At 39.4% G+C, this 27,293-nt stretch overlaps 1 protein-coding gene across 6 annotated transcripts in view; it reads right to left on the minus strand.

The window, feature by feature from the left end:
- Positions 1-27,293, minus strand: part of MAP3K19 (mitogen-activated protein kinase kinase kinase 19) — a 67,016-nt gene that overhangs the window by 20,784 nt on the left and 18,939 nt on the right. For all 6 annotated transcript variants that reach the window (XM_049889220.1, XM_049889224.1, XM_049889221.1 and 3 more), the window contains 5 exons: positions 25,767-25,882; positions 19,394-19,509; positions 7,987-8,080; positions 1,408-1,486; positions 202-461 (listed from right to left, as the gene is read on the minus strand). In XM_049889220.1, coding sequence (XP_049745177.1) covers positions 202-461; positions 1,408-1,486; positions 7,987-8,080; positions 19,394-19,509; positions 25,767-25,882 — 665 coding nt within the window. The remainder of the gene's footprint in view (positions 1-201; positions 462-1,407; positions 1,487-7,986; positions 8,081-19,393; positions 19,510-25,766; positions 25,883-27,293) is intronic.

Raw genomic sequence — 27,293 nt, forward strand, 5'->3', positions numbered from 1 at the left:
GCTTCCTTATACGCTGTACCATTTCATTTATTTGAAATTCTAAAACAGGCAAAACTAACCTGTTATGGAAAAAACTCCAAACAGTTTTTGCCTTGCTCGCTTCTGTATCTTCAGCATTTAGAAAAGTGTCTGGAGCATAGTAAGCATTCAATAAAAATTATTTATAGACTGAAAGAATCAAAGAATCACTGTTCAGCTTACCTTCAGATTTTCTTTGCTGCCCTTTTAGAAAGTGAAGAACATCTTCTCTGGTTACAGACTTGGAGCTGCTTGGTTCTAAGCAAGCTCTTGGCAACAAAAAGTCCAAGTTCACATCGCAGACCTCCTTGGAACTTTCCTCTTTTTCCCGGAGGAAAGGCTGCATGGCCAGCGTCTGTGTCCTCAGGTCCGCCATCTCGATTTCATTTGGGAGAGAAGCAGACTGTGCTCTTGTCCATTTTTGATTTGCTGAGGTTGTCTGACTAAAAGAAGTGGGGAGGGGGAACAGTTTGATTTAAAATTCACTCCCCAGGCTTTCTGGGTCTCCAGTTCTCAGTAGAGCCTGATGGCACTAAAAAGTTCAGAGAATTACTTCCAAATGGCACTGCTGAACGGAATGTCTGGATTTCTTAGGCAACAAGACCTCTTCACCCTCCTTAGTTGCTCCCCACCCTTGGCTGCCCTCCACTACTCTCAGTACAGTTGCCTGAATGGATGAGGCCTAGGTCTACTTCCTTGAGCAGAGAAAACAGAGGTGCAAAGAGAAAGCACAGGGAGGCACCCTTTACTTCTCCAAAGTGCTTCTCAAACTATCTCAATGAAAAACCAGTTTTTAAATTTCCCAATCCATTGTGGATGGCTACTTTTGTAAAATATAGTAAACACAAATACTACAAAAATGAAACAAGAAATGGGAATGTATAAAAAATAAGCCCCAATTTTTTATTATCAGATCAATGAACATAAAACTACTTTGTCAAATGGTCAAATACGTCAATTTTTCAAAATGATTACCCTCAAGTTCTGAACAGATCTCATTAGGGACTGGTCCCAGAAGGACCACGAAACCAAATTTTGGGTAGGACTGCTCTAGAACACAGATTGGCAAACTATCACCCCTTGGCCAAATCTGGGCTGCGGCCTGTTTTTGAAGATAAAGTTTTATTGGAACACAGTTCCACTCATTTGTTTGGATAACATTCATGGCCATGTTTGTGCTACCATGGCAGAGTGGAATCATTGCAACAGAGATCATCCAGCCCACAAAGCCTAAAATACTTACTATCTGGCTCCTGCCACAATAAGATTTATTGTCACCCCTACCCTTGGGGATTATTTGGGGCTGAATTGCTAAAAATGTAGGTTGCCGTACAAGTATCATCATTGATACTTACATTTCTACCTAACATTTCAAAGAATATTCCTTACTTGTTTTCTTTTGACTCTTCTTGGCTCTTTTCTTGGGAATGAACGGCATCTCTTGGAAAAGTAACAATAATCTCAACACCTATAGAAGCACACAACAATAGCAGAAGGAAGAAGCAAGTAATGAGTTCAATGATAATAAGGAAAAGCTCTTTGTTTTCAACTGTTTGGCTAATCTGTTCTTAACTGTTAAGGAAGAGACATTAACCAGGGACTGAGATTTAGAAATCTTTGTATCTTTCCTATCCAGCATATATGTTAATAAATAAATGGTTGTTTAAAGAGCAAATAATCTGTATAATAAATCTTGGCAGATTTAAGATAAAGTCCTAGGATTAGCAGTGTTGTCTCCTGATGGAGAAAACAAGGTTTAGTTCTGTAAGGAGGTACAGATGACACCCACCTCCCGGGACTATTTGAAGATGAAATGAGACAATTTGTGTAGTCCATGGGAACTTGCTCGTACTTGTCATTTTGGTCATCTCCTGTCTGATTCTTTAGAACGATTCCCAATATAACCCTTAATACAGAAAGTTCCAACTTACGGAATTGATGTTTGCTTCTGTGTATCACATAACACATTGAAACAAATTTATATAAAACACTATGAACCATCCTAAAATTGCCTGTCCTTTACGGTTTGTTCACCCATTCATTTTTTTTCCCGTTCAACAAATTTTTATTAAGCATCTCCCAATCCCAGTGCTTTGTGCTGAAGAAGAAATAAACAAGATGCAGCTGTGGCCCTAATGTTTTTAGCTGCCATCAAGTCAGCCCCTGACTCATGGTGACCCCATGCACAATGGAACAAAACACATCTCGGTATTGCACCATCCTTATGATTGGTTATGGGTTGGACCTCTGTGATCCACAGAGTTTTCATTGGCTGATTTTTGGAAGTAGGTTGCCAGGCCTTTCTTCCTATTCTGTCTTAGTCTGGACACTCCGCTGAAACCTGTTCAGCATCATAGCAACATGCAAGCCTCCAGTGACAGAGGGGTGGTGGCTGAGCTTGAGGTGCATTGGCCAGAAATCCAATCCAGGTCTCCTGCATGGAAGGTGAGAATTCTATCACTGAACCAGCACTGCCCCCTGTGGGCCTAAGTAGAGAAGATAAATAAGAAAACAAACAGTCCAGCGAGTTGACCATTGTGACAAGTGTGCAAATGGTGTTGTGGGAACACAGAGAAGTCTCCTTCCAGGAGGACACCATGCTTGTCCTGGTTTTTGTTCCAACCCACGTATTTGTCAGAGCCATTTATTCAGTCCACACATACCAGAAGGAGCAATGGTTTTAATAAGCTCCACTGATTGAATGTTAAGAAAGCAGAGCAGAGAGGACAAGGGTAGGGTCATGAGCCAGACAGATTTGGGTCTAAATCCCTCCTCTGCCACTTCCTGGGTAAGCCTAGAAAAGTTGCTTAATAGCAGCTCTCATCACTATCTCAATGACTAGGTTTTTATTATTTTTAAAGGGCTTTGGATATTTTGTCAAATATATAGGAACCACCATAGTGAAAACATTTTTATTATTCACTTGTCATACCTGTGTCATTTATGAGAGTAGTACATTAAAAAAAAAAATGAGCATTTGCAAAAGGAAAACTCTTTGTTTACAATAAGGTAAATAATAATAGCATTTACTGTCTTGGTCATCCAATATTCTATTTTGTGGTACTGTGAAAATGTGTCTAGTTCTGGTTCGCTTGATGTTTTTCAAATAAGACAACTTGAATGCATGCTTTTTAATATTACACAATAGCAAGGAAAGCTTATCTAAAAAAAAATTGAAGTTCCCTTGAAATGGTCATTTTTTTTTTTTTTTTACTTTTCAAGGATCCTGTCACTACACTAAAAAAAAAAAAAAATAGCACAAAATGAGAGGTTTGGAATTAAAGAGCTGAAAGGAACTTAGAGGTCATCTGATCCAAGCTCTTCACTATAGAGATGAAGACAGTGATACCTGTGAGTTTGTGTGACAAGCTCAAGGTCATTCTTGTGTTTAAAAGGGAAACGGATGTCCTTTCATAACTTTTTTTAGTCATCCTTGAGCGTAAATGCCTAGCTGACATGTTTGAGTAAGGAAAACATGTAACACACATCCCTGACAACTGATCTGTCAGGGAAAAGAATGCTTTAGTACAAAGACTAGGAAGTTAGAAACTGAGTGTGATGGTTCATTTTATGTGTTAAGTTGGCAAGGCTGTGGTGCTAAGTTGTTTGGGAAAACACTAGTCTAGTTGCTGTTATAATTAACATATGATTAAATCAGCAGATTGCCTTCCTCATGTGGCTAGGCTTCAACCAGTCAGGTGAAAGCCTTAAGAGTGAAAAGGGAGTGTCCCTAGGGTGTGTTCTGCCTCTAAAATATAGACGTTTTCCCAGAACTCCCTCAGTCTTCACTCTTCCCATCACCTGACCTACAGATTTTGGGACGCAAGCCTGCAGGAGTCTCCAAACCTGTCGTCTCACCTACAGATTTGGGACTTGTCAGCCCCCTACAATCATGTGAGCCAATTCTTTGAAGTAAATCTCTGCTTCTCTCTCTCTGTCTCTGTCTTTCTCTGTGTATGTGTAAATATGTCACTGGTTCTATTTCTCTGGAGAACCCTAAGACTCTGAGTAAGGTATATTCATATAAGCACATTCTTATGAATGACCACACTTTTACAATTATTGAGAATTAATAAACCCAGAATGTTTGCAAGTGAACTTTATGTTTTCAAAGGTCTGTTAATTTAGTAGTTTTCAAAACCAAGGAACAAAGATGCAATGAGCAAATATTAAAAATATGTATATGTTTTTTAGAAATTGGTAATCGTTAACGGCTGCCATCCTAACTGTTGGTCCTAAATGGCAAAAGAAGAGTACAGGATATACTGATTATGAAATCAGTTGGGAACATACAAATGTTCGCTTCGTTCTGTCCCGTGAATACTGTGAGTGGCAGTGAAGCGGTGAGTGAGGCATCTGAGCTACCCAGGGCCAAGGCAAGGAAAGATGACGTATTATCTCCTGTAAAAGTTAAACACTTGCTCCTGTCTGAATGCCTTTTTCCACATAAGAAAGTACGGATGTAATCCTTCCAGAAAATGGAAATAAAAGGCAACATTTAAACATAGTCAGAAACATATTTTCTTCACAGCAGAGGTAAAAATGACATTCACAAAAAGTTGGAAAATGATCATTAGTTTGCGGTTAATGTTAAAGCCATCATTAAAATGAAAAATTTAAATGCGGCTTTTTTTTATCCTCACATTCAATGAAGAAAAACTATTTTCTTCAGAAGAGTCTTGCTTTCTCCCATTTTCTCCTTGTTCTGTTTAAACCGATGGGTATATTTCCCTAGGTTTTGGCGTCGAGGTTCTCAATACTTTGATATGTGCTCCACATTTTGATAGTTTCCTAATTTGCAAATGTCACCTTCCTGATGTAGAATTTTTTTAAATGACGTTTTCCAACCTCCATTACAGTACAGATAGCTACCCTGAGAGACTGATTTGTGTGAATAACATGAAAACAGACAGAGTGCAGGTGAAAACAGGTAGAGCGCAGGTGAAAACAGAGTGCGGGTATCCTTTTTGCGGGAGTGGGTGTCGGACGAGGGAGGTGTTCTAAGGTTAATCGTGAGGGCAGCTCCCTGTGTGGCAGAAGGAGCATGAGCTGGGGGTCAGCGCAATCAGCTTTGAAATGTAGTTATGGGAATTCTCCCTGAAAATCCAGCCTAGAGTCTCTTCCTCCCCTGTGGTTTTTCATCAGCCTATAAACTTTAATAGCGCTTTTAAAATGGCTTGCTTTTTAACCCAGATAGAGTAAATTCTGTTATCTGCTACTAAGAACCCCAACGCTTATATACTGTTACTAAAAAAACAATTTAGAGCCCAATCATTTCAGGAAATACGTTCTCATTTACCCCTGAAAAGAGTAATTTTGCATGCCCTATTCCCAGCCTGTGAGGTTTGCTTCTGTTATGTTCTGGGAAAATAGCTGATTGAGGAATGCAAGATTTTTTGCACTAAGAAAAAGAATAAGGAGTTTTTTGGGGTCTACAAATTGTATTTTACCCATTTTTATTTGCAAAGCCCATAACAAAGGAAACGCATGCTGCAGGAATACTTAGGTTCTCCATAAAGAATCTCAGGGCCTGTGGGGGGTCCAAACACTGTGGAGTTTATGTATTTTTACTTAGTGATGCTCCTTTTTAATAGAATTATATGAGGGACAAATAGATACAAATTAAAGATTAAATGTGTATGCTACAACACAGAACATGCTGTCTACACCATAAGGTGTTGTAAGTACTTCAAACACTAATAACTTAGGGTACGTTAGAAACAAGATGTCAATGGGATTTAAGGAGAGTTATTCATATCTAGGAAACCCTGGTGGTGTAGTGGTTAAGTGCTACGACTGCCAACCAAAGGGTCGGCAGTTCAAATCTGCCAGGCGCTCCTTGGAAACTCTATGGAGCAGTTCTACTCTGTCCTGTAGGGTCGACTATGAGTCGGAATCAACTCGATGGCACTGGGTTTGGTTTTGGTTTTTGGGTTGATATCTAAGATCAATACAATGCACAATGATGCCCAAAACATTCTTATTTCAGACTTCATGACTGAAAGCAACATTAGCTCAGTTGAAGTCTCTGTCAACTGTGAGAAGAAAATTCATCGGAAAGATAATTGTTCCTTACAAATTTGTAACCCAAGCTTTCAAGGCTCAATACTGCAAAGAACTTAGTAGAAATGCTGTATGATTGTTATGGTTCCTATATGAAAACCCAAAATGTTATGAATCATCTTAAAAAGAATTACCTTTTCATAACATAGTTTATAAAGAAAATGTTCCACATTCTACTTTGGTGAGTAGCGTCTGGGGTCTTGAAAGCCTGTGAGAGGCCATCTAGGATATTCCACTGGTCTCACCCCTTTGGGAGCAAGGAAGAATGAAGAAAACTAAAGACACAAGGGAAAGATCAGTCCAAAGGACTAATGGACCACAACTACCACAGCCTCCACCAGACTGAGTCCAGTACAGATGGTGCCCAGCTACCACCACTGACTGCTCTGACAGGGATCACAATAGAGGGTCTTGGACAGAACTGAAAAAAAATGTAAAACAAAATTCTAACTCAAAAAGGAAGACCAGACTTGCTGGCCTGACAGAGACTGGAGAAACCCTGGTATGGCCCCTGGACACATTTTCAGGTCAGTAATGAAGTCACTCCTGAGGTTCACCTTTCAGCCAAAGATTGAACAGACCCATAGCAAGACTAAAGGTGCACACCAGCCCAGGGACAAGACTAGAAGGCAGGAGGGAACACGAAACCTGGTAATAGGGAACCCAAGATTGAGAAGGGAGAGTGTTGACATGTCGTGAGGTTGTTAACCAATGTTAGAAAACAATATGTGTACTGTTTAATGAGAAACTAGTTTGTTCCGTAAACCTTCACCTAAAGAACAGTTAAAAAAAAAAAAAAAAAAAAGAATTACCTTTTAAGTAATTCAAACAAAAATCACCTCCAAGTGGAGCTGAATAAACACTTAACCTCTCAGGAGGTGCTTCAGCCACAAGGAACAAAGAGACTTCTGAGAAGCCAGGTTTGAAGACGTGAAAGTCAAAGGCAGACCACAAAGACCAGGATTTGTCTCTTTTAATTAGCTCCTTTCAGGGTTAATACTGTTAATAAACTTAAATGTTATCCAACTATTCTCTGCCCTCAGCCTGGGGGGAGGGAGATTCCTTCCGAGTGAGTTTGAGAGAGGCAAGAGGCTGCCCAGGAGGGGGCAGCATCGCGCAAAGGGCTGAAGACAGGAAATGGCTGCAGCACCCAAGGTTCAACGCAATGAGAAAAACAAAGGCATCTAAGAGAGCAGCTTCCTGGAGTGTTAGAAATGGAAGTCAGAAGACTGCCAGAGAAAAATTGGAGCACTTCCAATAGACATTTAATTTTAAAAGTTTACAAGCAAACAGGTGATAGACAAATGTGATAGCTGTGATGACTATTTTCTGAAGCAGAACTGTAAATATCTTGTGATCTGTTAAAAACAAGGGCATTTATGGGTATTACAGGATAACAAATTTTAAATGAGTGTTGTTCCAGAAAATTCTGGACTTATGGCCCTTAAAATAAAAGACTGAGACTTGAGATTCTAGTTCACTACCCCTAAACCTCAGGTCCCCTTCAAGGGAGGAGGTGAGAGACAATAGCTGATGGAGAAATCTTTGGCCGTGGAAGGGAAGAGATGCCTGGAGCTGATTCTGAGACGAAAGATGGGGGCGGGTGGGGGGTTTGTCATACAAGAGGGAAAGGGACAAAGAATGGCTGGCTGAGCTGGAGTGAGGTGGAATAAAAAGCCAGAAGAGGGGTGCCCGTTTGGGAAGGAGCAAGGACAGAAAAAGTTGCCAAGACTCACTGACTCACTGATATCGGCCAAGGAGTAGGACTGTGAGTGGTTTTTATTTTTCTTTGTGTTCTTCTCTGTTTTCAAGGTTCTATACTGAGCACTTTTGAAGTTGGAGTTGGGGGGATCCCCCAAAATCAATGTTTTTTTTGTTAACATATCAACAATAGAAGTCCAGTACCTTCTGTCCTGGGTGGCCAGCCTTGTGTATCACCACTTGAATCTCCTTCACGAACCAATATGGAATGACTACAGTCGTCATCTTGGTCAAACTCCTAAAATATCATAAGACAGAAACTCAATTATTCAATGCGCTACTCTGTTGGCAAAGTGAATGGTGATTTTTCTAGGCTAAAGTTTCACAGTGTGAATTCCTTTTAAATTGGATAAAGTATTTAGGACTAAAATAATGGGAAAATATCTGCCCCTAGAGCACCAGGCTCAGACAAACGTGGATGTGATTAATTGCATAATCAAAAACAAAGATCAAAGCTAAAATCACTTAGACATGTAAAAATTCAATATTTTATAGTTTATCATGTCAGCATCCAGGCTACTAATCTTGCACAAATTCCATCAGGGTAGGTAACTGGAAACAATCCTTTTGCCACAGTCACGGTGAGCAACCCCAAAGGGACATGATATTTTCCATATTGCCTTCCAGGGACACCATTTATAAATGATGACGATGAAAATCCCTGCGCCTTGTGGAAGCTACAGATATAACCCTAGACTAAAAGGAGTTAGCAAAGCTGATTAAAGTTTTCACTATGACGGCTTTCTGACTGAATTGTGGTGCTTAGCCTCTCAAAACTCCTCTTTCCGCTCTAGAAAATAATCATTATGCTAAAACACAAGGTGGAAATCCAACCTGGTTTATAAAAAGTACTTTGAGCTCTCCAAAGAGAGAATGTTTTCTTATGAGAATCTGTTGTTGTTCTTCGGTTCCTTCATTAGGAGCTGTTACTACTGATTCTGCACTTTGTAAAATTTCTGAAACCGTGGTAGATTCAGGTAGTTAAAGCAACACCATCACAATCCAGATAATGCAATTAGCTCTCTGACTTCTATGGTCTGGGTGAACCGTGTATTTGAGAGGAATTTTGCAGTCTTTGCCTTAAATGCAGGTGCCTGTCATCTGACAGTTCAGACAAACGGCCAGTCTTAGTCACAAAGGCTCTGATGTTTCATTCACTAATTCCCCAAAGAGCTCAAAAATCTTTTCTTCATTTGCTCTGTTCACTTAAGTTGTCACAGAAAATAATAAAATACTGCCGTAAAGATATGTTAGGTACTCAATCATAAAACTTAGTTGTCATACATCACTTTTATGTAGCACTTCATACTTTTAAAGCACTGTCTACCTTCTGGCAAAGGTTAGGTGCCTAACTTAGGCCACCCTGGCGAGCAGTGGCAGATGGGAGAACTGGACTGGTTCACCCTTCTCCTAGACTGTTAATTTCACTGCTTACTCTTCTCTGCATTTCAAAAGTTCCACCACCAGCGAGATGGATTGACACAGTGGCTGCAACAATGGGCTCAAGCATAACATCAACCGTGATGGTGGTGCAGGACCAGGCAGTGTTTTGTTCTGTTGTACGCAGGTCACTATGAGCCAGAACTGACTCGATAGCACCCAACAACACCTCTGTCTAGCAAATTCCTTCTCCCTCCCAACCAGTTACAAGTAGGGTTTACTGTTTCTAGAATATATAAAAATAGAGAAAAGTATTATTTGAAAAAGCGGGAGAAAAAAAATTACCCATAATCTACCAACTAAAAAGCAAACATTGTTAATAAGTACAGTGGTTAAGAGCTACGGCTGATAACCAAAAGGTTGGCAGTTCAAATCTGCCTGTCATTCCTTGGAAACCCTATACAAAAACAAAAAAACCCGTTGTCTTCGAGTCGATTCCAACTTATAGTGACACTATAGGGCAGAGTAGAACTGCCCCATAGGGTTTCTAAGGAGCACCTGGTGGATTCCAACTGCCAACCTTTTGGTTAGCAGCGGTAGCACTTAACCACTAAGGCCACCAGGGTTTCCAATGGAAACCCGATGGGACAGTTCTACTCTGTTTTATAGGGTCCCTATGAGTTGGAATCGACTTGATAGCAACGGGTTTTTTTTTTTTTTTTTTTGGCTAATATACAAATCATACTTCCTTTACCTTTTCTCCAAGTTTTTAAAAAAAATTTATCTGGCTTTTTCAGTTTGATAAATATAAATTGCATAAGCAATTAGAGCTCAGCTGCTAACCAAAATGTTGGCAGTTCGAATCCACCAGCTGCTACTTGGAAACCCTGTGGGGCAGTTCTACTCTGTCCTATAGGGTGCTATGAGTAGGAATCAATTCCATAGCAGCGAGTTAAGCAATTTACTAAGTAAACATCATTTTAATAGCATTTAAAACGCCTTTCCCTTAACAAATATCTATCAGAGGGCCATGCCATTATTTATTTAATAGATTTCATGATTCTTACAATAAAAAACCCAGAACCCATTGCCATCAAGTCTATTCTGACTCATAGGGACCCTATAGGACAGAGTAGAACTGTCCTATAGGGTTTCCAAGGAGTGGCTGGTGGATTCGAACAGATGATCTTTTGTGTGTGTGTGTGTGTGTGCGCGCGCGTTAGATGTAAGTTCACAGCTAAAGTTAATTTCTCATACAAGAATTTATACCCATATTGTTACGTGACCCTAGTTGCAATCCCCACAATGTGACAGCATGCTCCCCCTTTCCACCTGGGTTTTCCGTACCCATTCGACCAGATTCTATCCCTTTCTGCCATCATGCTGCTGGAAAGGAGCTGCCCATTTAGTCTTGTGTATCTACTTGAACTAAGAAGCACACTTCTCATGGGTATTATTTTATGTTTTCTAGTCCAGTCTAATCTTTGTCTGAAGTGTCGGCTTCAGAAATGGTCTCAGTCCTGGGTTAACAGAGAGTCTGGGGACCATGTCTTCTGGGGTTCCTCTAGTCTCAGTCAGACTATTGTCTAGTCTTTTATGTGATTTTGAGTTCTGCACCACACTTTTCTCCTGCTCCGTCAGGGACTCTGTTGTGTCGCCTGTCAGGGCGATCACTGGTAGCAGCTGAGTACCGTCTAGTTCTTCTGGTCTCAGGTTGATATAAAGTCTGTGGTTTATGAGGCCCTTTTTTCTCTTGGGCTAATATTTTCCTTGTGTCTTTGGTGTTCTTCATTCTCCTTTGCTCTAGGAAGTTTGTGACCAATTGATGCATCTTAGATGGCTGCTTGCAAGCTTTTAAGACGCCAGGCTCCATTCACCAAAGTGGGATGCAGAACACTTTCTTTAAAAACTTTGTTATGCCAATTGACCTAGATGTCCCCTGAAACCACGATCCCCAGACCCCCCGCCCCTGCTACTCTGTCCCTGGAAGTATTTGGCTGTATTCAGGACATTTCTTTGCTTTTGGTTTAGTCCAGCTATGCTGACTCCTTCTTCTCCTTTGGCAGTTCCAATCACTTTTCATTTTTATTCATATAAATAGCTGCAACTGGTCATCTTATTGTGGTTTGAATTGCCATTTTTTGATTAATAGAAAAATTGGAAATAGTTTCAGATGCCTGTGGACCATTTGAATTTTTTCCTTTTAGTACGTACTGTTTTTGTTCAGACCCTTAATCTAGAGCACTCTATAAGACTTCAAACCATATCGTTACCATTTTGTATAGTTACAGTGATTCAATGGAATTTTTATGCTGAATGTTAGAAAACAGTAGTCTGCATTTAGAAGTGTTAAATTCACAATTGTACTGCTTTCCCTGCTAAACTTCTACTTTGATTAATGGACTGTGGTCAGTCTCAACTGCTCAATTTATTTATCAGTTGATTCTTTAGGAAAAGTTTGAAGACAGCAGAGTGTGGGCACGCCTACCTATAACGATGACTAGCATTTTTATCCATAGTGTCAGGCACTGTCCTATGCACCTTATATATATTAACTCATGTAATCCTCATGACAACTCTAAAGATAGGAACTATCTCCCCCCTTTTATACAAGAGACCCAGAGATTTTAAGTAACTTACTCAAGGTCACGTAACTAGCCAGCGGGAGAGCCAGAATTCACACCCAGGTTCTAAGGTTTGGCTCCAGAGCTCTTAACCACTCTGCCATATCGTCACCATGAAAAGTTTGAAACAAAGAATTCTAGCAAGAACCAGAAAGAAAAGAATCAAACACAATGAGCAAAATGAAGAGAAAAGATACTCAAACCTACCTTACATGTTTTACACAGAAAAAAAAAAAGTGTGTGATACCTACAGGTGAAGTGCCTGACAAAAATTTCTCCCATGGAATACACTGGAAAACAATAACATCACAAATAAAAAGAATAGGAAGTAATATCTTACTTTGAAGGTGATAATGGAAATGAAGATTCTATAACAGAAACAGCTCAGAATTTTCTTTTTAGAACGCCAAATATGAAAGGTTTATGATGTGCTTCGGTGCCACAAAGAGGAGAATTGAAATAATGGAACCCAGTAATCGCATCTGTCTGTCAGTTTGTCGGAAGCCCTGGTGGCGTAGTGATTAAATGCTACGGCTGCTAACCCAAGGGTCCGCAGTTCGAATCCACCAGGTGCTCCTTGGAAACTCTGTGGGACAGTTCTATTCTGTCCTATGGGGTCGCTATGGGTCGGAATCGACTTGAAGGCACTGGGTTTGGTTTTGGGTTTGGTCAGTTTGTCATATACTGTGGTGGCTTGTGTGTTGCTGCTATGATGCTAGAAACTATGCCGCCAGTATTTCAAATACCAGAAGGGTCACAGGTTTCATGGTGGACAGATTTCAGTAGAGCTTCCACACTAAGACAGACAAGGAAGAGAGGCCTGGTGTTTTATTTCTGAAAATTACCTAGTGAAGACCCTATGGATCACAATGGAGTGTTGTCTGATATCATGCTGACAGATTAGCCTCCTAGGTTGGGAGGCACTCAAAATACGTGATAGCAACAACAATGGACTCAAGCATATCAACAATTGTGAAGATGGTACAGGACCGGGCAACATTTTATTCTGTTTTATGTGAGGTCGCCATGAGTCAACTCAAGAGCAACAAACATCAGCCATAGTGAATGAAGGAGAGAAAACACCAGAATAGCAAATCCCAAACACAGACTGACAGTAACGCAAGAGATGACAAAGAAATGGATTATAGCGTTCTAACCTGCAAACAGTGAGGTACCAAACACGCAGAAGAGAAAAACTGCAGAGAAATCATATGTAAGTAAATTTGGAAAAATGTTCCTCAGATGAAAAAAAGTTTGGGAGAATCCATAAAGAGCCTCTGAGGAGCAGCCCTATAAGCAAGACAGCTGCTTGTATTTGTAAACTATAAAAATCTATTGCAGACAGCCATAAAGAAAAGTGAGCTTTCATTCAAACGAAAGAAGTGGAGAATGGCCTTGGGTTTTTCAGTTTAAACACTAGAGAAGAAAAAACAAAGGAAATAGTAAAAAAATTAATTTTTCCCTCAAAAATAAGTTCTAAGATTATTTCAACCAGAATAAGAAAAAAATATAGTAGAAGTTCAAAAACAGTTTTCCAGTTATGGGGGCTGCAGGGTGGAGAGGAAAAATGTGCTGTCTTATTACAGGGAGAGCAGCTGGGAGTGCACAGGGGGTAGGGGGCGGTATATGGCTTTTTGTATGAGAGACTGACTTGATTTGTAAACTTTCCCCTAAAGCACGATAAATACACGAAAAAAAATGTTCTAAGATGAAGAGGTTTTTAATCCTTTGAAAAGTAAAATTGCTTAAATATATCATAAAAATGAAAAGTAAATGTGTTTGTTTTTTATCAATTTCTAACACCAGACAGTAACTTTAAATATTGGCCCCTAGATATTTTGTTTATATTACTATGTAACATTAGTAACCAAAAACAACACAATCTGCAATATTGTGACAAATCTACTGGATAGCAGGGTTTCTCAGCCTTAGCACTACTGCCATTTGGGGCTGGCTAATTCTTTGTCATGGGGCCTGTCCTATGCATTGCAGGTTGCTTGGCAGCATTCTTGGCCTCTGTCCACTAGATGACAGTAGCACCTCCTCCTTCATTGTGACAACCAAAAATGTATCCACAGTTGCCAAAAACCCCCTGGGGGCAAAATTGCCTCCTGTTGAGAACTACCATAGTAAGCATCTTTGGAAAAGCCTATTAATAATTGCTACTATTCTATCCTTCACAGACTGACCTATTTAAAAAAGTTATAAATGCACAAATATTTAAATATATAAAAATATATAAAAGATTTCCATCGTACCTCACCCCACCCCATGACCCAGAAGAGTCCTGATTTAACCATTTTTGTATTTTAAATATTTAATTAATTTAAATTTTTATTAAAATCCAGCACGTACATTTTCTTAAAACCAAATAATGGGAAAAGACATTAAAAAGTTATGTCTCCTTCCCCACCTTTTCCCTTAAAAGCAACCACTTCCAACATTTTAGTACTTTCTTCTCCATAATGCTAAGAGAGATAATATATTTATCCTGCTATCTCTTGAGTCATTGAACTTAGACATTATCTACTGACTTCTTATTTTGGTAGATGGCAATTTAATTTTCTTCTACCTTTCTCTCCCATCCTCCCCGAAAATTCACCCACTGTCTCTTTTTTGGGTTTGTTAAAATAATATTCAAAATTCAAATTATGATTATGTGGGTATTGCAGTATGTATTAGTACAATGGTAAACCAAAAAAATCAAATCAATTCTGACTCTGGCGGCCCCGTAAATTACAGAGTAGAACTGAACTCGATAGGATCTTCTTGGCTGCAGTCCTTGAGGAAGCGGATCACCAGGTCTTTCTTCTGTGGTGCCACTAAGTGGGTTCAAACCACCAACCTTTTGGTTGGTAGTCGATCACAAACCACTTGAGCCAACCGGGGACTTAGTACGATGGTTGTTGTCAGGACTCATACAGACCCTACATAAAACAAAGCAAAACACTGCCCAGTCCTGGGCCGTCTTCACAACCAATGCTGTGTTTGAGCCCATTGTTGCAGCCCTGTGTCAATGGTAGTGTCATATAATGATGCTTTCCTTCTCATATACATTTTTTTCCTGAATAAAACTCCAGTTTCTTTTCTAATTGTTTTATTTATTTTCTTCTTCTTCTTTTTTTTTTTAATGCGTAAGTCTTCCCAACCTCCAGTGGCCTCCTAATACAACTCTCCACTTCGGTAAATACATCAGACAATATATCATTTCCATTTCCTCCCTGGAAAACTCCATTTTCTTGCTCCAATGAGTTCTTTGTTCTCTATGCCTGCTACAGGCCTGAAGTCCTGGGACTTGCCTTCTCCATTATACCAGGGATTTCCTCCCTCTGATGTGTTAGATCCCAAATCCCCTGAATCATAGATCCTATTGTTTCCTCTATCGTCATTTACTTCCTTAATTTAATAGAGCACATAGCAGCTTCCTAAAACAGATGTATGAGAAATAAAATGTTTGAGCTTTTGTGTGTCTGAAGCTCTAATAGTTGGTAGACAGTTTGTCTGGTTATAGAATCCTAGGTTGAAAAGTATTGTTTTTCTCAGATATTCGAAGGTATCTGTCCCGCTTTTCTATTGCTTTTAAGTATAGTATACATTCAGAAAAGTTTACATATCATATGTGAATTTTTATAAACATAACACATTCAGGTAACCAAGACTCAGATCAAGTAAAATAATATATCACCAGTACCCCCAAAAGACACGCTTGTGCAGCCAGCACCCTGCATTCTAACACTGTAGGTTTGTTATGCTTCCTTCTGAACTTCATTTAAGTGAATCATACAGTATTTACTCTGTTGTTTCTGGCTTCTTATGCTCAGCATTATCTTTGTGAGATTTGTCTCTATTATTGTGTGTAGTTGTAGATCATTCATTTTCATTCTCATTTATGTATACTTTTCCACTATGTGGACATACTACAATTTATTTGTCTATCCTTTCTATCGTTTATAGGCCATTTGGGGATATTACGACTATTTCTGCTACTACATGTCTTTTCATAAACATGTGTATGCATTTCTGTTGGGCATATACCTAGGAGTGGAATTGTTACCACACTTACTGCTAACCAAAAGGTTGGTGGTTTGAATCCACCCAGAGGTACCTTGGAAGAAAGGCCTGGGAATCTACTTCCAAAAAAGTAGAACACTGAAAACCCTATGAAACACAGCTCTACTGTGTGACACACATGGGGTCACCATGTGGCAGAATCAACTTGATGGCAACTGGTCCTTTGTCTTTCTATATATTCAGCTTTAATAGATACAGCCAAACAGCTTTCCAAAATTATAACAATTCATAAATACATGATTGTGCTATACCTTGCCAATCTTTGGAAGTTTTTCAATTTAAATTTTAGCCATTCTGGTGGCTCTGCAGTGTTATTAGACTGTGGTTCTAATTTACATTCGGTTTAATGACTAATAAGCCGAGCATTTTTCATATATTTTATTGGCCATTTGGGTATCCTCTTTTGAAAAGTGCCTAATCAAGGCTTTTGCCTACTTTTCCAGTAGGCTATCTATCATTGATTTGTGGGTGTTTTTTTTTTTTTTTGATTTTTTCTGGATACAAGTCCTTTGTCAAATTATATAGTATAAATATATTCTTTCACTTTGTGAGTTGCTTTTTTATTATCTTAATGGTGTCTTTGGATGAACAGAAGTACTTAATTTTAGTATAGTCCATTTAATCAAATATTCTTTTGGGGCTAGCATTTTTTAATACAATTTATTTTATTTTGTTGTGTTGTTAGAGAGGTATCCCACCACATCCCACTGATTGTATGATACATCATTATTTTATTTTAAAAAATAAAGCACTGATAATTCAACTATGACATTTGTAAGCCATCTGATTTCAAAGCTGTTAAAACACAAAATACGCATCTTAGAATTGATAGCAGCTAGACGGAAGAAGAAAGACAAATTGACTGTTTACAAAAGTGTGAAAGTAATTCAGTGGAGGAAGGATAGTCTTTTCAACAAATGATACTGGAATAACTGGACATCAAAAGGCAAAAACTGAACCTAAACTTGACATTTTATAAAAAATTAACTCAAGATGGATCACAGACCTAAATGTAAATCGTAAAACTATAAATCTTTTAGAAGAGAACATAGGATAAAATTGTGATCTAGGGTTGAGTGAAGCTTTCGTAGACAAACACCAAAAACATGATTCATAAAAGAAAAACTAGATAAATTGGTCTTCGTCAAAATTAAAACAATCCATTCAGCAAAACATCTGTTAAAATGATGAAAAAACAGCCAAAATTTTCTCACTGACTGAAAGAAAATATTTGCAAATCACATATGTAGAATATATAAAGAATTCTCTAAACACAACAGTAAGAAATAAATAATACAATTAGAAAATGGGCAAAAGACTTGAACAGATAATTTACCAAAGAAGATGTATGAATGGCAAATAAACAAATGAAAAAATGTTCAACATCAGCCATTAGGCAAGTGCAAATTAAGACCAGAATGAGATGCCACTAAATACAAGTTAGAATAGTTAAAATGAAACACATTGGTAGTACCAGATACTGGTGAGGGTATGGAGAAATTGGATCTCTCTTCCGTTGCTAGTGGAGATGTAAAATAGTACAGCCACTCTGGAAGAGTTTGGCAGTTTCTTTGAAAGTTAAGCATAAACTTACCATATGACCCAACATTTGGACTTCTGGACATGTGTCCGAGAGAAATGAAAATTTATGTTCACACAAAAAATCTGTGCATGAATGTGCATAGCAGCTTTATTTGTAAGAGCCACAAACTGGAAACAACTGAAACAACCGAAACATCCTTCAACAAGTGAATGGCTACACAGATGGTGAAACACATCCATACGGTGGAATACTACTCAGCAATAGAAAGGAACAAACTACTGATACATGCAACAAAGAGCAGTATGCTGAGCAGGAAAAGCTAATCTCAAAAGATGGCATGTATAATTCCACTTGGATGACATTCTGGAAATGACAAAATCATAGAGATAGAGAACAGATCAGTAGTTACCAGAGTTTAGGGAAGGGCACCGGGTGTGACTATAAAAGGATAGCATGAGGGAATTCCTTTGTGGTGACAGACCGTTTCCATATCTTGATTGTGGTGATTCGGGGACTATAATGTCATAGAACTACACAGAGAGAGAGAGAGAGAGAGACAAACACACAAACAAAATAAAGTGTCAATGTCCCTGTTTTTATTATGTACCAAAACCAAAACCAAAACAAAAAAAAAAAATCCATTGCCGTCGAGTCAATTCCAACTCACAGCAGCCCTATAGGACACAGTAGAACTGCCCTATAGGATTTCCAAGGAGCAGCTGATGGATTCGAACTGCTGATCTTTTGGTTAGCAGCCGTAGCTCTTAATCACTGAGCCACCAGGGCTCCCTATAATGTACAGTACTATAATTATGGTAATAGTCTCTATTGGGGGAAACTGAATGAAAGGTACATGGGACTTCTCTGTACTATTTTTGCAAGTTCTTGAGTCTATATTTCAAAATAAAAAGTTTTAAAAATTAGTTTTTTCTTTGTTGTTTTGGGATGAATTTTGGAAGAAAAAAAGAAGCAAAAGGTCTTTATTCCACTGTCTTAAAAACCACTTTACTTTCATTCTTAGATAATATAGTCCATACCTCATTAACTTTTTAAAAAAATAAACCACTCTGTGACCATATTTTTGTTAACAATAAAATATAGAGTAGAAAGAATTTTTTTAACTCTTTGGGCTATGTTTATTTCTTATATAAAATTCAAAAGGTACAAACAAGTACACAGAGCAAAATAAATCATCAGTTTCTTCCCCGTAGGCAACCACTGTTAACAGTTTGCTGTGCATCTTAGGTATCATTCCACAGGTTTCTATGGGTCACGATTTTTATTATTTGTACTGTCACCGTACAGTAGGGGGCTCACAGGCAGGGCTAGTAAGCAGCCAGGAGAAGGCATCACCTCTGTGGAAACTTGTAACGGATTTGACACGGTCAGATGAATGATCTTTCCCTTTTCAGTACCAACATACATAGAGACAAACTACATTTTATTATTTAATACGGACTCAGCTTCCATAATCTTCCATGTTATTATATAAACACACACACACCATGCATGAGACTCAGAGTTGCCTAGCTAATCCCTGCTCTGAGATTAAACTCTTAGAACGCTGTCTTACCAATTGTGCTTTAGATTTTTTTATTACGCTTTTAAAAAATATAATAATAATATGTAAGCCCCCCCCCCAAAAAATAAGAAAACACCCAAACTCGTTGCCTTTGAGTCAATTCTGACTCATAGTGACCCTACAGGACAGAGTAGAACTGCCCCATAGGGTTTCCAGGGAGCGCTGGTGGATTCGAACTGCCAATCTTTAGGTTAGCAGCCATAGCTCTTAACCACTGCGCCACCAGGGTTCCATAATAACATATAGTTGTTATAAAATATTCAAGCAACACAAATGAAGTATATGGAGAAGGTTATTGATCTTTTGTTAAGTAGTTTGGTTTTTTCTTTTTCTTTAAAGGAAGTATCTTACCTCACTGCTGCTGAGGCTTTGCAAGGTTATGTTTTGATTTTTGGTAACTGTTATCGTATCAGTTGGAGAAGAGTTTGTATCATGACAAATGTCAAGCAATGATTCAGCATGTCTTTCTGCCAAAAGAAACATCATAATGTGTTTTGATAAGCTTTAACTCCAGCAATTTCACAGGAAGATCTAGAAGAATGCCTCTAGGTTTTAAAATCAGCTCCATTTTGTCAAAAACTTGCCTGAAATAGTGGTCTGGGATGCTGAGGCAGCTCTGGTGACGATTTTCACAGGGAGACAGAATGATTGAGGAAAAACAACAACAACAACAGGCTTTGGTGGTAACCGCTATTATTGAAGGAGAAAAATAAACAAGTAGCTTGGAATTTTGAGCACAGGAAACATTTTTAAGAGAGCTAGGATGAAATTGACATCTGAGTATCTAACATATCGTAGGCTCTATGAGAAACAGAAGTTACCAAGAGTCAGATTTGGTTTGACATCAGTCCAATCACCTCATACTTAATGTCTACTTTCTTCTTGGAACACCTTCTCCTGGGTGCTGGGACGTGAGCAATAATGTTTTAATTATTAAAACTGTCAACAGCTAATGCAGATTAGGGAAGTCCTCCTCATCAAAGGTCCATACATAAAGAAAGGACATCTGTCCCTAATGTTTCTGGAAGACGACCCTCATCATGGACTTCCACTGGTAGAGGGTTGGAGAAAAAAGCTCTAGAACGCTTCCAACTAAGCCCTAGTGCTTCCATGCAGTCCAGGGTAGAGAAGGCCGGTGCTGGATGGGTTGCCACTGGATCTTCCTTCTCTGAACCTCCATGCTACTCTGGAGCATCTACAGTCATTTCAAGGGGAGTAGGACTGATCTCAACACAATGCAGCTAACAACTGAAATCAGAGTCCAACAGACCACCCACTAATTAAAAAAAAAATTTTAGATTACTTTTTTTCCTTAGTGAACAGAATAAAAGATATCATGAAATAAAATAGTGGTCAACTGTGATCACTTCAAAAGTTTAGGATTAACTGATTCGCTTCAGGCAAATTTCCTACATGAAACCTCCAATAATGAGCTGGAAGTTGCATCTGCTCTATAGCTTCCAAAGAAAAAGGTGCTCAGCTACTCTAAGCACACTGGTTTTTCCTGTGTCGTACTTGGAAGTCAATGCAATGGACAGAATTCTGAACACTAAACAGTGACTCTCATTTAGTTCCTGGGGGACATTGCTCTCATGTGTATCACCCTCTTGTCATCCTGACTACTTCATATAAGTATGGACTCTTCAATGAAAACTTTCTCCTCTTTCAATGGCTCTTCCGTTTATCTTGTAACTGAAACAAAACTGAACAGGCGATATAACTCAGAACTTCCATTTTTTCACTATATTTTCCTTTAACCTCTACAATCTATCCTTTGTCTCCTTCCTGTCACTGAAATGTCTCACTTCCTTAACACATCTGTTTTCTACTTTCTTTTCCAATGTGATATTGTTCCACACCTTCCTTCTGGTAACTCTTTCCTGATTCCCCTCCTACCATTATCACTCCCTACTCCCTATGTACCCACCACTATCTAACTGTGGGTGCATCCCTTGACTCCATCCCCTACACTTTTCCCACCATCATCAATCCTTTAACAATCTCATCCACTCACAGGTCCTCACAATATTCTTTCTGTAGATAACTCCCAATCAAACATATCAGCCCATCTCTCCCACAAGTCTAGTCCTACAGAAAATTGCTACTTGAGAGATCCAAGGTTCCATCAAATTCAGTATTTTTAAACTCATTACCCTGACCCTGTTGCCGTTGAGTTGATTCTGACTCATAAGGTCCCTCCTGCCCAGTATTCTCACCAAATCAGAATATTCCCCATTTTATTGGTTGTCTTCCTATCTCCTCTTGTCCTAGGCCTGAAACTTTGAATAATCTTTGACTCAAGTCTCAAATTTGTCTCTCTGTCCCCTCTATCCACTTTACATCATTAAGTTCTGAAACTTTTTCTTCCACAACATCTCTCAGACTCACCATACCCAACACCTCTCAGGCCCACTACCACCCCACCCAAGGATTCTTTTCCTGGATCTTATCACCGCATACATGGGCACTTCTATAGTTTCTTATGTTCTACTGCTATCCATAAGGTTTTCACTGGCCAATTTTTTCAGAGGTAGATGGCCTGCAACTTCTTCCCAGCCTGTCTTGGCTTGGAAGCTCCGCTGAAACCTGTCCACCATGAGTGACCCTGCTGGCATTTGAAATACCAGTAGCGTAGCTTCTAGCATCACAGCAACAGGCAAACCACCACAGTACAACAAACTGACGGAAGAGTGGTAGCTGACAGACTTCAGTATGGATTACTCCTCAACATAAAGAAAACAAATATTTTCACAACTGGACCAATAAGCAACATCATGATAAGTGGAGAAAATATTGAAATTCTCCAGGATTTCATTTTACTTGGATCCTCAATCAACAGTCATGGAAGCAGCAGTCAAGAAATCAAATGACTCATTGCACTGGGCAAATCTGCTACAAAAGACCTCTTTCAAATGTTAAAAAGTAAAGATGTTGCTTTGATGACTAAGGCGTGCCTGACCCAAGCCATGGTATTTCCAATTGCCTCACATGCATGCAAAAGCTGTACAATGAATAAAGAAGACCTGAGAAGAACTTCTGCATTTGAATTATGGTGCTGGTGAAGAACAATGAATATACTATGGCCTGCCAGAAGAACAAACAAATTTGTCCTAGAAGAAGTACAGCCAGAATGCTTCCTTAAAAGTGAGAATAGGAGACTTCATCTCATGTACCTCATGTTATCAGAAGGAACCAGTCCCTGGAGAAGGACATCATTCTTGGTAAAGTACAGGGTCAGAGAAAGAGAGGAAGACCCTCAACTAGATGGATTGACAGAGTGGCTGCAACCATGGGCTCAAGCATAGGTGCAGGACTGGGCAGTGTTTAGTTCTGTTGTACACAGGACCACTATGAGTCAGAACCCACTCAAAGGCACCGAACAACAACAGCATAGTTTCTTAGTAGAGCTCTCTACCATAAGTCTGTTTCCTGAGTCCCTTGCTTAATATTCCTTAATGAGTCTGTTTTATTAAAAAAAAAAAATAAGTCCATCAGCCTGACGTTTAAGGCTCTCCCCTAAATGGACCCAGTTTCTTTGGTACCTGGTCATATGTTTTCCTTTTCTCTAACATGAACTTTCTTTTCCAGTCTCCTCTTTTCCCCTGAATAAGCCATGCTTATCGCATGGTGCCTCTGCTTCACACAATCAAATCTCACACTGTTTTCAAGGATCAGATTGAGTCTCATCTCTTCCATGAAATCTTCCCATGGTAGAAAGGCTAGTCAGTCCCTGGGCAGTGCAAACAGTTAACATGTTCAGCTACTAACTAAAAGGTTGGAGGGTCCAGTCCATCCAGAGGCACCTCAGAAGAAAAGCCTGGCAATTTACTTCAGCAGGATGGGGTTATCAGGCATTGAAAATCCTGTGGAGTACAGTTCTACTCTGACACACATAAGGTCACCATGAGTCAGAATCGACTTGGCGGCAACTGGTTACTGGTCAATCATTACCTGACACAACCATACTTCTCCCAGGAAAAATCCTCGTCACTAGACTCTCAGCAAACCACATGACACATTTTGGTCACAGTGGATTGAAGTTGGAGTCACCTTACCCAAAGCAGCCAATTTACAGCTTTGCTAGGGACTTGTGATTGTGTCTCAGCCCCAAAACACAGGCTCTATCAATCAGACTCCTCTTTGGGAATATAGAATTGGAAAACTGAGTTACTGCTACTGAGAGCTCAGGATGTGGCCCCAGGGCTAAGGCAGGCATTTGGGGGGCTATGTGGAAGCTACGTAAGCAGAGGAAGCTGGTCTGTGAGAAAGGAGAACAGAAGTGAAGCAGAAGCCAAAGATCAGGTGGCCCTAGACAGAGATGGAAAGAATTACTTTCTTAGTTTCTTCTGTTTTCCACTTGCCAGTTTATATTCATGTGCAGCCCAGCGGTCCCTTACTTTCTGACACATGTATGACCTTATTCTCCCCACCCAGTATTTTCATGAAGCATGAGAATAGTGCTAAATTCTCCAAATAGCAGAGTACATGTTCTGTCCCTCCCTTAGTCTGGTACACGCTCCTCCCCATGGGAGAAATGACTAACTTAATTGGTGGATCAATGAGACCCTCACCTACACTACCCATGGTGGGGTCACTGTGCTAAGGCACCACATCTTGCTGCCTTGGACCCCTGGTTTCCCGGCACAGGGCTTTCCTTGCATTTCTGGTGTCCACGCAGTGAACGCCTGTGGGCAGGCCCTCACCATGCTGTGGGGAGGAGAAGAGGGGGAGGGTAGGACACTTCTCAGCTCTGATCAATTTAGGGTGGGAGCTGGGAGACTCCAGCACACCCCACACTCATACCACGATCACAGAACCCAACACAGCAAGTGGATCTATCAGTGAAGTTCTGGAGGTAGTCAGTTCATGAGAACCAATTGTTAAATTTTGGCGAATTTTGCAAGCTAGTTGTTAAACACAGCTATTAATAAAAACTGAAAAACCCGTTGCTGTCAAGTGGATTTCAACTCATAGTGACCCTACAGGACACGGTAGATCTGCCCTATAGGGTTTCCAAGGCTGTGAATCTTTATGGAAGCAGATTGCCACATCTTTCTCCCATGGAGTGGCTGGTGGCTTTGAACCACTGACCTTTCAGTTAGCAGCCGAGCACTTAACCACTGCACCACCAAGGGTTCTTTATTAAAAACTAAATTACTGACAACATTCCATTGAGTGAAATAAGTTAAAAAGGCAAACACTGCATGATCACACTTATATGAAAAATACCTAAAAATTTATATGAGGTACCCAAATATATAGAAAATAAATACATCGTGGTTACTAGGAGTGGGAGGAAAGGGGAAAGAGGGAACTTTTGCTGAGGGGACATTGAGTTTATGTTAAGATTGGTGGAATAGTTCAGAAAAGGATAGTAATAATGGTTGTACAATACGGAGAGTAGAATTGCTGAATTTGTGAGTGTTCAGTGCATGCAGATTCACACATAATAATAAAAATAAAGTATGTAAGCTTACAATTAAGCAAACTATAGTAAAGAAAAAGCTAATATATACTCAAAACCCATCACTTCTAAATTGTTTACAACACTTTGCTATCCGCTAAGTTCTACATCCTGCATGGCGGGAACACCGTATCACGCTGTGCTCTGCGTACATCCTCCCAATGCTGCATTTAGAGACATCAAGTTGGTAGCTTGTAATTGGCTCTGGTGGGGGTATTTACACCATAGAATGAGCAGATGCTGCAAAGCGTGACTCCCAGTCCTCTGTAAGCGACTGCTGTTAAACATTTACCAGCATGCCACTGTTTCCTGGTCACTTACTTGCCTGGCCCGTTGATAAAACTCATGCTTTCATTCTCGTTTGGGGTTTAGCAGCCCAGTGGAAAGGAGTAGTAAGCCTTCAAGTTAGACTGTTTTCCCCGTTTATATCAAATGCCCTCTTCTTTTTCACTTCCTTCTATATCATTCCAGCCTTCAAGAACCACTGTACGTCCCTCTTCCCCTTCCAAGTCTACAGCAACCCCTTTCTCCTGAATTAGCTGTTGTGTCTCCAACCACACTGTACACTTGGGAAAGTCTGGACCGCTTCTTAGATTTCTTTGCATCCCTAGAGCACCTAGTCATGGCTCTTGTACAGAGTCAACTGCTCAATAAATACTTGCTGGTTTGATTTCTTAAAATGGATTCATCAAATAGATGTAGAGAAAGAAAGCTTTCTTTTTTAATTTTATAGTTTATAATTGATTGTTGTCGTTTTTGAGAATATACACAGTGCAACGTATACCAGTTCGACAATTTCTACTTTTACAGTTCAGTGGCACTGATTCCTTTCTTCCAGTGATGCAACCATTCTCACCCTTCTTTCTGAGTTGTTCCTCCTCTATTAACATAAACTCACTGCCCCCTAAGTTTCTATCTAATCTTTCCAGTTGCTGTTGTCAATTTGATCTCATACAAATAAATCTTAAAAGAGCACAATGCTCAAGGCAAACATTCTTTACTAGTTAAGCTAAACTATTGTTTGGTTTTAAGAAGATTTCAGGGGATATTTTTGGTTAAAGTTTAAAGATTATCTCAGAGCAATAGCTTTAGGGGTTCGTCCAGCCTCCATGGATCCAGAAAGTCTGGATTCTATAAGAATTTGAAATCCTGTTCTGCATTTTCCCTCTTTTGATCAGGATTCTTCTATAGAGAGAAAGAAATCTTTCTACTAGGGATTTTATAGACAAGGAATTGTGTACATGCAGTAGAAATACTTGCCTGGTTTTGGCATAGAATTCATTAGAATGTCCAGTAAATGTTGTTTCCTCAAACTCTTTATTTGTGACACATAATGTATTGCTGATTTCCCACTAAAGTCACAGAGTTTAGGATCTCTATAAAGAAGATAATCAACAAAGATTATTTAGTTAAATCTGTTGAAAAATAAAATCAGCATCTTAAGAGAAAGAAAACATTGACATCACGTAAGCAAAGGCAATTTTATGAAGTTTGGATATAATAACAAGGATTTCAAAATGTGTGTGATACAGGATGATATTTTTCAAGATTTAAATGATAATATTATGCTTTATATCTTATTCCCACCCTATTCTAAAAAAATTCTAATATTTGCAGAAATTTTCCAACTTTGGGCAAAAATTTTCATAACTTTTTAAGGATGTTTAAATCAAGTAAAAATGAAAATGTCTTGAGGAATTATTGTCTTATTGTCCAAAATAGCTTTTTTGATTGTTTCATTTTCTTTCTTTTTTTATTGTGCTTTAGGTAAAAGTTTATAGCTCAAGTTAATTTCTTATATAAAAAATTATACACATATTGATACGTGACACTAGTTGCAGTCCCTATAATGTGACAATGCACTCCCCCTTTCCACCCCAAGTTTCCCGTGTCCATCCAACCAGCTCCTGTCCCTTCCTGCCTTCTCATCCTGCCTCTGGACAGGAGCTGCTCATGTGGTCTCATGCATCTGCTTGAACTAAGAAGCACACTCTTCACAAGGATTATTTTATGTTTTATAGTCTAGTCTAATCTTTGTCTGAAGAGTGGGCTTTGGGAATGGCTACAGTTCTGGGTTAATAGAGTGTCTAGGGGCCATGACTTCGGGGGTTTCTCCAGTCTCAGTCAGACCCTTAAGTCTGGTCTTTTTACAGGAATTTGAGCTCTGCACCAGAGTTTTCTCTGCTCCCTCAGGGATTCTCTGTTGTATTCCCTGTCAGGGCAGTCATTTGTGGCAGCCAGGCACCATCTAGTTCTTCTGGTCTCAGGCTGATGGAGTCTCTGGTTCATGTGGCCCTTATTTTCTTTCTAATGATTTAGCTAAACTGCTTGCTTTCTTGATAGCTCCCTTTACCATCAAACATGCAGAATAGCATAAACTCCGTCTTTAAACTTAAACTAATATGCTTATTTCACAGGCTCTTGGCTGAGTAGAGGGATCTTGTCATAAAATCCAGAGTTTTCCTCTTGACCTGAACTTTCCATTTCTCCTTTGCCTTGCCCTATGGTACTTCTGCCCAACTGGCTGATTTTAGGGCTCTTTGCAACAGCACAAATAACCTGTTATCTTCTCTGTACTGTACTGAACCCTAGGATTAGTCACTGGCTCAGAGAGATCTAAAGTAAATGATGAAAATCCTATTCACAGATTATGGTGAGTGAAACAATGATAAAACTTGATTCACTTGTCACACGCTGGTACAAGGAGCAAGGATCATGGTCTCCAACCTAAAACCAAACAGTAATATGTTGTGATCCACAACAATATTCTCTTACAGCCTTTTCTCT

The sequence above is a fragment of the Elephas maximus genome, chromosome 6, assembly GCF_024166365.1.
Source record: "Elephas maximus indicus isolate mEleMax1 chromosome 6, mEleMax1 primary haplotype, whole genome shotgun sequence".
NCBI classification, from domain to species: domain Eukaryota; kingdom Metazoa; phylum Chordata; class Mammalia; order Proboscidea; family Elephantidae; genus Elephas; species Elephas maximus.